Source organism: Eublepharis macularius, chromosome 1 (genome assembly GCF_028583425.1).
Source record: "Eublepharis macularius isolate TG4126 chromosome 1, MPM_Emac_v1.0, whole genome shotgun sequence".
In the NCBI taxonomy this organism is placed as follows: Eukaryota; Metazoa; Chordata; class Lepidosauria; order Squamata; family Eublepharidae; genus Eublepharis; species Eublepharis macularius.
In genome coordinates, this window is record NC_072790.1 from 250,637,348 (window position 1) to 250,650,897 (window position 13,550).

A 13,550-nucleotide genomic window follows, 5' to 3' on the forward strand; every position below is an offset into this window, starting at 1 on the left:
CTCTTTTCCTACTGCCTTCCACTTTTCCTAGCATTATTGACTTTTCCAGAGATTCTTGTCTTCTCATGATGTGAACAAAGTACGATAGCCTCAGTTTTGTCATTTTAACTTGTAGGGAGAATTCAGGCTTGATTGGATCTAGAGCCCACTTAGTGGTCTTTTTGGCCTGTGCTAAGTTGTGTATTTTCCCACTGGGCCATAGTGCCATCCACCAGTAGTTTCTCCTGGCACAAGACTGACCTTGTAATGAACTTAAGAGATTTTATGGTTGTGATGAAGCTTTTGGAAAGAACCGAGCAGACATCTTCTCCCTGCCATTGGCTGATCGCTGAAGGTTACTGACTTGCCACCAGCTGATTCCTCTTGAGTCTATATTTGTTTAAAAGGTTTATATTTCTCCCCATCCTGCTCCCAGGGGGCCCTCAAGGTGGTTCACAGAAAGGATAAAGCCATGATAAATATAAAAACCAATAATAAAATAAAAGAGCACTTATTAAAACAGACGACGAGCACTAAAAACTAAAAACAGCTGTCAAGACTGGAAGAATATAACGGGTATTGGACACTGCTGCTTTCTCTTGTACGTGGAGACACAGTACAAGGTTAGTCCGTAGCCTGGCTGCCACCACTGCAGCGTCCCTCAGACTACAAGGGCAAGAAGAACTTCCGAGAGCAAGACAAGTTGATATGGGGCAGGTTGGCTGAGTATCCTGGAATACGAGGGGTAGGTAGAAGGAGCAGCCACCTGGGAAAAGGAAGGTTAGATGAAGGAGTTGTCCAGGGAAAGGAAGTGAAGAAGAGAGGGCCATAGGAGGAGTTGAAGCGTGGAAGGGGGATGAAGTTCTCAATTTAAAATAACCATCTGAATGTTTCAGTGCAGGTCTTTAAAAATACTATTACCCTGAAGTTTCTTTTCTGCATTGCTTACTCTTTGCACTGAGCACCCAGTTTCCTGGGGGTAAAGTGTAGTTGACTGGGGAAGGCAATAGCAAACCACCCCGTAAGAAGTCTGCCAAGAAAACATTGTGATGCGATGTCCCCCATGGGTCAGTAATGACTTGGTGCTTGCACAGGGGACTACCTTTACCTTTTTACCTACTCTTTGCATACGACATCTCAATAATCCTTACAGTGGAGGTAAACCAAGATGGGTAGCTGTGTTTGTCTGTGGCAGTAGAAAAGAGTAAAAGTTCAGTAGCACCTACAAGACTGTGGCAGTCCCTTACGGTGGAGCGCAAGGTACTTAAGCAGAGATGACCACAGTAACTCTCGTAATCTGTGACAATCGCAGAACTCCGCTTTCTCAGTGCAGAATTTGGATGTGGCTAGCTGTGAGCCAGAGGAAGATCTTGGGCAGACGCACGTGTCTTCTGGACATGGGTTGCCAAGTGGTTGAAGGTTGAAGCCATCTTCAGAGAGAGCCCACGTAGAACACCTTATAGCGAACCTTTCCCTATGTGAACGTCACTCCTTTATCATGCCAAGTAAAGCGCTCGACCAACGCTCGGTGTCAAGGAGACCAAGCTGCTGTGCATTGGTGGAGACCTGAGGGTTGGCCCCGTCTTTTGAAGTCATTTATTATGCAATGTTGGCCTCCAACATTAACGATGCCATCTAATTGCCCGCAGGAATAATTCACGTCTCACAACTGCCACGGCTGGCCTGGTGTATCCTGCCGTTGGAGCCAACCCTTCAAATGATTGATGTGCCTTCTTTCACCATCACCGCCCCCCCCCCCAAAACCTCCCAAGAGGAAACTTGAGCTTTCTCGACTTCTGACTCTCCCTAATTCAAAGGACTTCAGAAGGAAGGGCGCTCCAGCCCCACCCCTGTCCTCCCCTGGGAGGATAGCGGGAAAGGTTTTGTTTTAAAAGCAAAATGTGAAAAGCTGCCAAAAGTATCATTAAGTCTCTACGTGATGATACTTGGGCGTGGGAAGGAGAAGGGAGACTTGTCGGAGAGGGCATGAATATTCACGGGCGCGCTTGACGGTTGCCGCAAGAGGCCCATCACTTATCGCAAGGTTGACGTCCCGCCTCGTCAAGGTGACTCCTGAGATAATGTCGCAGGAAGATCCTGCCAAGGGAGGAAGGATGCTCAGAAACATGGAGGGCTGACGGCAGAGGAGGGGTGGCCCTCTTCACAGAGTCAAGATTCCCAAGGTGGAACTTCAGTCTGGATTAGGATGGTTTCGGGGCAAAATGGTGCCAGTGGCTAAAGGACTGGGCCTGCTGACTGGTGCCCGGCCTGCCAAAGAGAACAGACTCGGGCTCCCTTCTGCCTGGTTCTTTGTAGGCTCCACTGCCCAGCTTCTCTTTTGGTACCTAGTGGGGGCAGAGAATTGTCTGCCTGCTAATCTCTCAGCCCTGCTCAAGTCCAGCATCAGTGGCTACTGGAGGGGGCTCAGGGGCCGAGTGATGACGGTGGGGCAGTAGCCAGGGTGGGGGACACCAGCCGTAGTGTACCAAGAACAGGATCCCCCTTCTTGCTGGTAAGCTCAGGTCCTTCCGATCCAACTCCTTAGATTTTTGCTAACAACCCCCCTCCCCTCCACCACCTGCGCCTTGGAAATGTCTGGAGGGCTGTGTAACCCTGTCCCATTGAACTCCACCAGGTGGCAGCAGAGAGTCACACCTCTTGGACGGACCCCTCCCTTCCCACGTTCTGCACCTTGGCCTTTTCACGTTTCGCCCGCCTTGTGCCCTCCCGTGGGTCGCACACGCCTGGGGCTGACACCAGCATCCAGCCCACCAGGGTAGGTGTGCCCACTCTACAGTGGTCCTTGCAACATAAGCCAAGCTCGTGTTGGAGCACAAAGGAACAGGAGAATGTTTCTTAGGGACTAAGGAGCCAGGTAGACGAAACAGGAAGCCGTGCTGTTGTTTCTACTTGGGGTCAGTTTGCTACCTTTGCACTCTGGCCAAGACAAGGGTATCCTTGCCAAAGGAGTGGCAGAGTGGCCCACTCCCACAGTGCAGAGGTTGAAGAAGGCCTGTTCCAAATTCCAGTTTTGTGCATCTGAGGAACAAAAAACTTATTTTTACCATTGTATTTTCCTTTGTGTTACGCTCCTTGGGTGAGCGGTGGATCCAGTTTTGTGAAGGTCTGTAATCTCAAAGGGATAGGTGAGTTTGTGTCATTTAGGTCCATTTGAGAAGTCTTCGGGGACTCCCTCTTAGGAAGAATTGAGCTCCAGGACTTATAGCCAGTTGGGTTGGATGCATACGTCTGACCTGGAGCCAGGCAAGAGCGATCCGTGGTGGAGTCTAGGGCTCTGAAACCAGAGAGATTTGGGCTCCTGTAGTTAAAAGCCTCTCACCTGCCACATTTACTCGAAAAGAAGATGATGCTGTATATAAGACAACCCCAAGTATTAAATACAAACATTTTTATTTACTGGACATAAGTTGTATGTAAATTTAAGATCCCCCTCTCCTTTGTAATAGTCTTGAAGAAAAACTAGTCTTGCATTTGAGTAAATACTGTGTGTAGGCCAACGATTTGTGCACTTCGGCTGAGACACCGTCAATTTAAAGATCGCTCCAGCCCATGAGCTGCCAGGGAAGGCACAAGGTTAGGAAAGGGACAGGGCCCCATGCGGTGTGGGTGTGTGGCCCAAAACTACGGTGTCTTCATGCATTATTCCCCATGCAGATTATAGTGACTCGTTAATAGCCCCCGGGCTAGGCTTTCTGGAGTTGCCCACCGTGCAGAGGTTAATACGATTGAGAGGAGGAGACCCTTTGGGGTGGATAATTCATTTTTTGAGTAGCTGGCCCTGATGCGTGTGAAGTAGACGTCACTGTATCTTCTGCCCAAACTGCGTAGTCAAATGTTCCCAGTGCAAAATGGGACCTGATCAGAGGGTTACTGCCTTCCTTGTGAATACCAGTTACCAGAGAACAACAGCAGACAGGAGGTTTTGGCTGCCACGCCAGTTTGCAGGCCTACTCGGCCACTCTGAACAACCCTTCGGTGTGACCCAGCAAGGCAGATCTTCAGTGCTTAAGGGCAGTTCTGCCACAAAGGTAATCTAAGACATGCCCCCCGCCCCTTTCACTCCATCCCATTTCTTTATTCTAATCCTTGTTGAAAGGTAGTGTGTGCCCTCCAAAACTAGATTGGCTGTAGGCCAATTCAGCTGCTATGGGAATCTTGGGAAGTGTAGTTTGAGTAGTGGGCTGAGATCATGACCTCCCCCCCTCTTGAGCTGTGGGTCCTTGGATTAAGTCTACTGTGTAGGTAACTGCCTGGGAGCAGACACTCTGTTCTCAAAAGAGGCAGGCTGTCTTGCATCTCGGTCAGGCTGACTTTATTGGGAGCCAGATTGGAAGCAGTTACAAGGAATTCGGAAGAATCAATGTTAACACCCTGGGCTGCTATAGCGAGTGGTCTTGGAGACCTTTTGGATAAAGGAACTCCAAAAAGGGGAGTGACATCGGGGGAGTAGGGCCTTCCTCCAATAGATCTGGCAGTGGCTCTTACACAGACCGGTTCATTTTCTCCATCAGCTGCTGCTGGATTTTCTTGGGGAGTTCTGGATTGGTGAAATAGTCTGAAATGATAACAGCAGGAGAGTTAGAGAAGAGGTGCTAACTGGGTGATAGCGCCCCCCCCCCCCCGCCTGGTGCATGTAGAAGGTCCCTGAGTTCAATCTGGAGGTCAAAGATCTCCGGGAATAGGTCTTGGGGAAGACCTCTGGCCACCCGAGAACCACTGCCAGTCAGAGCAAGCAATACCTGGCTTGGCTGGGCCATGTTCCAACTCGGGAGAAAGCATTTCTGTATACTTGTATGCAGGGCTTTTTTTCTGGGAAAAGAGGTGGTGGAACTCAGTGGGTTGCCCTCGGCGAAAACGGTCACATGGCTGGTGGCCCCGCCCCCTGATCTCCAGACAGAGAGTTGTTGAGATTGCCCTCCGTGCCGCTAGGCAGCACAGAGGGCAATGGAAACTCCCCCCTGCCTGGAGATCAGGGGGCGGGGCCACCAGCCACGTGACCGTTTTCAAGAGGTTCCGGAACTCCGTTCCACCGCGTTCCCCCTGAAAAAAAGCCCTGCTTGTGTGTCTGCTTTAGAGGAATGCATTCCAAAGAGGAGGTAAGGACAGTGGGGCCTTGTGCCCCTCCCATCGTTGACTGAACGGGCCCCTCTATACTGTGCGTTCTCTTGGTTGCCGCTCTGACAGCAACGTGTGTGAGAGACACATTGGCTGCTCCTGAGCTTCACGCCAGTTGCCAGAATTCAAGCCTTGTTTGATTTGTTTTTTTAAATCCCTCTCTCACACACGCACCTTTCTTTTTCTTAATTTCTGAAAGGTGGTGTGTCCAAAGCCTTGGCAAGAGTCGGGATCTGGAATGCTCATTCGTAACCAACGTGTGTTGTGTTGACTCGGTGACAGGGGAAAGGTACTCTGCGTGTACTTAGACACTCTGTGCATGTTTCAAAGCACACTTTGCTTTATTATCCTTTTCTAAATTATGCTGCCAAACCCCAATATTATTAAAAAACCCACTTTTTTTGTGCTCAGCCAGGCTCCAATTAAAACCTTGGTTCTTAGAATCATAGAATTGGGAGAGGCCTTACAGACCATCCAGTCCAACCCCCTGCCCAATGCAGGAACAGCCTAAAGCATCCCCGACAAGAATTCGTCTAGCTGATCCTTGAAGACGGCCAATGAGAGGGAACCCACCACATCCCTAGGCAGCTGATTACACTGCTGGATAGCTCTTAACGTGAAGAAGTTTTTCCTAACATTCAGCTCCTTCCCTCCTTATGAATGACCTGTTGAGGTCAGGTTCTCTTCTTGAGACAGCTGCTCTGTCTGGAATCTAGTCTCCCAAGGGGCCCCCTACATCCAGAAATATGTCTGTTGACTTTCAAATCCTTGGCCTGTCCCCATAGCTCTTTCTATCCCAGCAGCCTGGGTGAGATTTGCACTGCTGATCCGCTATCTCTTCTCACAAACTCAACTGTGAACTGCTGTCTGCTTCCACAGTTGGAATGTTCGTGGATATTCCTTGAAGCCACATGAAGGTCAATGAAATATAGACAGGCTTTCTCAGGTACGGAGATCACTTTTGGTTTTTGCGCTGTAACTGGGTTGGCTCCATATGGAAAAACCTCTTGCGTGAATGGAAAGCGACACTGTTAGCGGAACAGATATTTATATTCTGCTTTTCTCTCCACAGTGGACTCAAAAGCGATTTACAGCATTGTCCTCCCCTCATCGATTTTACCCTCGCAACAGCCTTGTAAGGTAGGTTAGACTGGGTATGTGTGACTGGCCCGAAATCACCCAGCAACCATCCTGGACAGAATGGGGATTCGAACCTGGGTCTCCCAAATCTTGATAGGTGGCCCCTATCCTGTGGAATGACCTGCGTGAGGAAGTCAGAAGAGCCCCCACTCTCCTGGCTTTTCATAAACCATGCAAAACCGAACTATTCAAAAAGGCTTTTTACTCAAACGGGAGGGCTGTCTTGTAGGGATGGGGGTCTCAGATGCTTTGCTAATGAGTTAGGGACCAGAGACTTCATCACTATATTGCCTTACATATTATCTGCTGCTTTAAATATGTACTACCTGTGCTCCACGTTGTCTAATGTCAGTCCTAGAATTAATTATGTTCTGCTTCAGTATTTTTTCTACTCTGTTTTGGATTCTTGCTAATACTATGTCTTTTAAACTTGTATCTGTTTACCCTATATGGAAATGTCCTTGATACTGTATTGAAATGTACTTGATACTGGTTGTACTAATCTCCTACTGTGAAATCCGCCTTGAGTCTCAGTGAGAAAGGCGGACTATAAATGATGTACATACATACATACATACATACATACACGCACGTACGCACCACACTGGCTCTCTTTTAGCCACTTTGGGTGTATTAACAAAAGGGAGTTTGATGCAACCTGAATAAATACTTTTTGTAGGTCTGGCTTATCTGTATATTTGCACGTAAGTTCATTGTCCAAGGCAGACTGTATCCATCATACCATGAAGTCTACTGATAAAGATTAAAGAAAGTTCTCACCTGCAGCGAACTCTTGGATCTTTTCTGGCCTTTGCAGCAAGACCTCCCTAGAAATAATAATGGGGGGGGGGGACTTTAAAAGGAAGTTTTTAGGCAGTCACTTTCCCCCCCTCCCTGTTGATTTTGTAGGCTCTTGTCAACGTACCGCAAGACAAATTGGTAAATTACTCTTTCCTATTGGGAATCGATAAGCCAATTAGCAGCGGAGGAGAAACGTTTAATTTACATCTGCATCCACCTGGGCGGAGGGGACTTTTATATTAACAACAAGGAACTATTGCTGCCACAAAGCCAAGGAAATATTTATAACAATTAAAACGACCTTTCCTGAATTACACAGTTCCTTCATTGGGAATCAATAAAGCAATTAGTAAAGATTGGGGAAACCAAACTTACCAAGTGGATGGAAGAAACTGGTGAAAAGTTCATAAGGATTTAAGGGCTGTCTCAAGGTGGTAACGTAACACCCCAGGAATTTTGTAAATTTAAAGCAACTGTTTCAGCTAGGGTTGGGGGGTGAAACCTGGAGAAACCTGGGTTTGGGGAGGGAAAAGACCTTGGCATGGCATAATTCCATAGAGTTCCACACCCCAAAGTAGCCATTTTCTCCAGGTGAATTGATCTCTGTGGCCTGGAGACCAGTTGTAATTCCAGGAGATCTCCAGCCACTACATGGAGGCTGGCAACCCTAGTTTCAGTGGTAGGCAGCAGGCAGCCCTTGCCCCAAAGCCAGGTGCCTAGAATCGCTCTGGTACTCCTCCGTGGCTTTACAAAGTGCTTAAATTTTCAGTGAAATCCTGCACTGCAAAACTTCAGCGATCTGGTGGAATGGATCAGTTTGGAATACTTCCCAGCATTTCAAACCAACAAACTTTCACATTGCACTTTTAAAAGTAGGATATCACAGAGAGTGGTGGGAGGTGTTTTCTTATAAAAGAAGAGTATTCAAACTGTGATATCCCTGCCTGAAGTCTAGGAAGGTCTTTACTAGAGATGAGCACAAACCAAAATACGAACCAAAGTTTGTCACAAACCAGGCCATTTTTTTTGGTTCATAAACCGACTGTAGAAGCTCATTTTCTGATGAACTGTGACGAGCCGCTATGATTTTACAGCTGTTTGTTTGGTTCTGTTTTTCAGTTTGTCAGTGCAGACAGCCTGGCACCAATCAATCAGTTTCCTAGGCAATGTGGGGGGGCTTTCTGCAGGCCTTCTGCTGCCCCGGAAGTGACGAACCAAACAAACTGGTTTGTGAACCGGGGGATTTCGTGCTGGTTTGTGAAATGCGACGAACCACGAACCGCAACGAACCACCATTTTTCCAGTTCGTGCCCATCTCTAGTCTTTACTGAATAGCTTCATTGTGTCATGTCATGGAAGAAGAACTACTCAACCAGCTTCTCTGCCCCTTTAAATCCTACAAACTACTTGCAAGGGATAGAAAGGGAGCAAAATTCTTCTGTTATATCAGAGTTCAATCCTGCATGCCCTATAATTGCAAGCACATTAGCTGTTCTCGTTCCTACAGTCAGGTTTTCTACAGCTTGATTGATTCCTCCACCAGCTGGTTGTTCCAGACCTGAGAAAAAATCTCACAAAACATACCCGTTGCTGCTTTCCTAGTGGCGTGTTTCAATGGAAGTTACTCAGTCAGGCTCTCTAATTTTGTTTGGTTTGCCCTACTAAATAATCTTCAACTGTGCGGGATTATCTCCTTCGGCGCTCAGGCCTAAGACACTAGCAACTGCCGAAGATTGGGTAGCATTGAGGAATTCAGCAAATACACATGCACAAAAATGTATTTGAACATTTTTTCTACAGGCAGCATCAGCAGAGGGGCATTGGTGAAAATATATCCACATTTGGTGGTTAAGGGGTGGGTGGAAGTTTTAATTAAATGAATAAAATTTAATAGGTGCTCTGCTTCCTTGGGATGAGAGAGAACTGTTCAGGAATCCCTTTGGTTGTTGATCTTCAGCCTCTCTCCAGTTCACGAGGCCTCGACATAATACAGCAGATCTTTGCAATGAGCAAGGAGGATGTCGGAAATAGATGGCTTTCTTTTGCTATTTGTTAAAATATTTCTACCCTGCTTTTCTGAACACATTGTTTTTGTCTGAAGCAGCTTGTCATAAACACTCATGAAACAAATCACCATAGAAAAAGCAACTGGTTGGGACGTAGAAATCAATAAACTGATATTGCCGCTGAAGGACAAAAAAAATGGGAGCGGAAGCAGATTAATATATATATTTTAAAAATCTCCTCCTGGTGTCTAAACGGCATCAGTTATTATAAGAAGCAGACATCTCTCGGGATGGCATTTCCCATGCCAGGGCAGGGAGTATGATTCAGCACTCCCATTTTATATGCAAAAGGTCCCAGGTTAATAATAATAATAATAACAACATTCAATTTATATACTGCCCTTCAGGACAACTTAACGCCTACTCAGAGGGGTTTACAAAGTGTGTTGTTATTATCCCCACAACAATAATCACCCTGTGATGTGGTTGGGGCTGAGAGCGTTCTGAGAGAGCTGTGACTGACCCAAGGTCACCCAGCTGGCTTCAAGCGGAGGAGTGGGGAATCAAACCTGGCTTTCCAGATTAGAGTCCTGCCGCTCTTAACAACTACACCAAACTGGTTCAGTGCTTCAGCATCTCTAGTCGAAGGGTTTCAGAGAGCAGGTCTTGTCCTATCTCTACCTGAGACCTGGGAGAGGCGCTGTCAATCAACCAGCCAATCCTGAGATAAATTGATCCAGGGTCTAAGTTGGTACAAAGTGGCTTCATAGCCCCCTCCCATAGATCCTCAACAGAGATCCTTCCGTGGTTGCCCTGCCTTCAGAAGGGAGCTGATCAGCGACCAGAGGCAACTTATAACTGTTGACTTGCTGGAGTTGCCATAAGTGAATTACATACACACCCACACCAGGTCTGTACTTTCTGGGAAAGGCCTCATGTCGTCGTCACGGAGGGACCAGTTTTATGGAACAGTCTCCCAGAGGAGGCACAAATGGCACCAGCAGCAGCAGCCCATCTGTGAGCAGCCTGCAAGAGTGCTGCCTCTTGTAGGGCCTTTTTAGACCTGAGTTTATCCCCAGGCCTTATCTGCGGATGCTCTAAATGAGCTACTGGGACATTTTTGTGGGCGGCACCATTTATGCTTTTTTAGTGTTCTGTTATACGGATCAGATGATTTCAATTGCCTGGGACGCAGGGTGGATAAGGCAGGGGAGCAAGTTTTAAAATTAAATATCGGAAGAGTTTGCTGTCTTGCAGAACTGGAGGAGAATTTTTCATTTAAATGTGGTTTTGCCTTCGAGGCATAGGGTTCAGGTTCGCTTGGCCAACATCTTTGAATCCTTTTATTGCAAAGCCTCTTAGTCCCTTGCAAAGTGAGGGGGGGTGTTCCTTTTTGGTGTTTTTTGCCAATCCGGGAATTCCCTTCTCTTCTTTGCCCTTTCCTCTAGAGCCTTAAGGTAGCCCCTGGTAAACTGTGCCAAAAAGGCATTACAGTGTGGCGAACAGTGCTGAACTGTCCTGCTGTGCCTCAACACCAAGTCCTCCGTATTTACATTTTTACAACTTTATTTAGAATTTATTTAGACAATTGATATGCCGGCCTCTCCTGAGATCTGCTCGAGGTGGCTTTTCTGTCACAGATGATGAGAATCCTACCTGAGAAATCCCGACAAGAGCAACGCCACTTCTTTATGAGACCGCAGGTATTTCTCATTGTCAATCTTGGTGTTTATCTGGCAGGAAAAGTAGATGGTCAAAGAGCAGTTAACAAGCCCATGTTTAAATGCCCCCCAAAATACACATCATTCATGTAAGACCCCCTAAACCCCCTAAATTCCTTATCATAAATAAACCCCCTGAATTCCTTATCTCTCATAAATTACTGACTACATAGTATTGTTTTTATTTTTATTACGTATTTCCTTCCTTTATACCCCATCTTTCTCTTTAATGGGACCCAAAGCAGCTTACATCATTCTCTTCCATTTTATCTCCACAACACACCTGTGAGGCAGGTTAGTCTGAGAGTGTGTGATGGCCACTACACCACATTTTTAAAATAAATTTTGGCTGGGGTGCTGTGGGTTTCGGAAGGAGAAAATGTCAGCAATAGAATGTTGATGAACATTGCATGTGGTTTGAGGGATGTGAAGGATCAGCTTAGCTGAGAAAAACAAGGAATGTGGTGGGGGTTTATGGAAAAGGAGGGGTTATGTACTGTTGGGAGAAAGGAATTGCACAGCAATAACTTTACTCGGCATTTGGAGGGCAACAACAACCAGCCAAATGCCCTCGGGAAGCTGGCATGCAAGACCACAAAGGCAAAGGTCTTCTTCTGTGGCTTGACTCCAGAACCTAGCATTCAGAGGTAGACTGCCTCTCAACATGGAAGTTCCACTTGGGTGTCCTGGTTAACGGCTGTTGATGCACCTGAATTTATCTAACCCTTTTTCAAACAGCCACTTAACAGTGTGGTCCGCACTGTACTGTATGGTTCCGAGCCACATGAATGAATTACACATTGTGTGTGAAGAATTACTTGAGTCTGTCCCTAAACCTACTGACAGTTGGCTGTATGGGATCACCCTGACAATTTGATGTTATATCCAGTGTTGCTGTAAGCCTCTGTTGTATACACACACACACATCTTGTGTTAAATGGAAGAGGTGCGCTCATGTTTCCATTGGTGCTTTTGGTGTAAAACGCACAGAGACCGGAAGTGCGGTAGCCGCTGCCCCCTGACTTAACAGGTGCTTCCTCAGGAAAAGTTGAAATTTCAGTGCACACAGCCCCACGCTAGACTGATGGGGGGAGCATGGACTTTATCCATCGGTACAAAAGCTGCAGGATTCCGATTTGGGGAAAGGTTGTGCCCTGCCCTGTGTCCCACACACTGCTCTGTTGAATCTGTGCAGATTCATGTGTAGGGGTTAGAGAGTCGGACCAGGTTCTGGGAGATGTAGGTTCGAATCCCTCCTGTGCCACGAAAGCTTGCTGGGTGACCTTGGGCCGATCATACCCTCTCAGTCTAACCTACCCCACGGGGGTTTCGTGGGGATAAATGAAGCAAAATAAAAACGTTGTTGTTCTGTTGCACTCACAGTTAGGGAGGTGAAGTTGTATGGATTTAAACATGATAATAGCAAGACATTTCAACATGGGAAATGGTGCTCAAAGCACAATAAACCAAAGGCTTGCAGAATAATAAAGACAGACACCCACCCGTGCCCAAAAAACCCCCATGCTTTTTAGAGCAGAACAGAGACCCCTCCAAACCATACTGTGAAAGGAACCGTTGGAGGCGGGCAGCCCCAGAACACATTAAAACTCAACCGTGAGGCCGTCTGGTACCAATTAAGGCTTATTGCGAAAGAAAAGAAAACACCCCAATGAATTGCAATAACCATCTTTCCTTGGGGCGATGGATTCTGACGTCCTTGTTTTAATAGCAAATAATTCAAAGCCAATCTTCGGAGACACTGTCTCGCTCTCTCTTGTGAGATTTTGTAAGAAAAGCCATAAAATAAATAAAATGAATCATGAGAATTTGGCAGTCGGATTTCCCTCTTAAACAGAGAACTAAGAGAACCTTCTGGTTAATTTTCATTCATTCATTCATTCTCTCTCTCTCTCTCTCTCTCTCTCCCCTGCCTCTTTGTGGTTAAGTGTGCATGCTTTCCCTCTTGACATTTGCATGCATTTAAACAACAAAGTGTCCTGTGGAAAGGAACAAGAAATGCAGCCCCCTCCGCACATCATAAAATTCTTTGCATGAGCTATGAATTGGCCCAGAAAATCAATATTCACCCAGCAAGCACTGGGCATAGAAAACAGCAGGCACAATGTGAGGCCATGTGTGTCTCTGGCATGGGTGGGGCGCAGGGCAAGCGCCACCACAGTCTGTCTCCTTTCTTCCACCCACCTTGAAGTTCAGCAGTTTCATCCTCTGGCCTCCATTGAGGGCACCGAAATCCGAAATCTCCAACCCTGACCCCACGTCAACCATCTTGCCGGCTCAGGCAGGCAGGCTGCTGTTAGCGTTGCCAGGGAGACGGTTGCTACCCGCTGCCTCGGCCTTGCCAACAAAGCAGAGCTGGCCCTGAGAGGTGGCTGTTGGTGGGGCCAGTTTCCCTGTTAGCATTCCTATTTTGGGAGGGGGGGACTGGAAGGGGTGGGAATAACTGCTCCCTCCACCCATTTTATTCCCACTCCTAGCTTTAAAAAATAAATTATTAATTATTATTAAATTTACCATCTGCTGTCCCCGCAAGCAGGCTCAGGGTGGATAGCATCATGTAATAAAATCACATTAAAAGATGTAAAATTCAGTAGATATAAAACTCAAGGCGGCAGTCCATATTGCTTAAGCCAACCAAGAGATCCCAGGAGATGGGAACTGGTAGCCGATTAAAGGTGTCCGTGGAGCCGGGTCAAGAGGGTTTTAGTTCCCCCTCAATCACAGGAGACCAGTAATCACGTCCCGACCT

At 46.9% G+C, this 13,550-nt stretch overlaps 1 protein-coding gene across 1 annotated transcript; it reads right to left on the reverse strand.

Annotated features, from left to right (window-relative positions):
* Window positions 1-4,290: 4,290 nt before the first annotated feature.
* On the reverse strand, window positions 4,291-13,082 carry RIIAD1 (regulatory subunit of type II PKA R-subunit domain containing 1). Its single transcript, XM_054993756.1, has 4 exons — window positions 12,986-13,082; window positions 10,719-10,795; window positions 7,036-7,082; window positions 4,291-4,555 (listed from the first exon to the last, which is right to left on the reverse strand). Exons 1-4 carry the CDS (start codon window positions 13,067-13,069, stop codon window positions 4,482-4,484), a joined length of 282 nt encoding a protein of 93 aa, XP_054849731.1. The 5' UTR covers window positions 13,070-13,082; the 3' UTR covers window positions 4,291-4,481.
* Between the last annotated feature and the right edge of the window lie 468 nt (window positions 13,083-13,550).

Bases quoted from the DNA above. Each gene is read 5' to 3' on its own strand.
- RIIAD1 (XM_054993756.1), bottom strand. From the start codon at position 13,069: ATGGTTGACGTGGGGTCAGGGTTGGAGATTTCGGATTTCGGTGCCCTC. The intron at 7,083-10,718 runs GTAGGATTCTCA...TATTATTTCTAG, and splicing joins CTCTTGTCGGGATTTCTCAG to GGAGGTCTTGCTGCAAAGGC. The intron at 4,556-7,035 runs GTGAGAACTTTC...TTATCATTTCAG, and splicing joins GATCCAAGAGTTCGCTGCAG to ACTATTTCACCAATCCAGAA.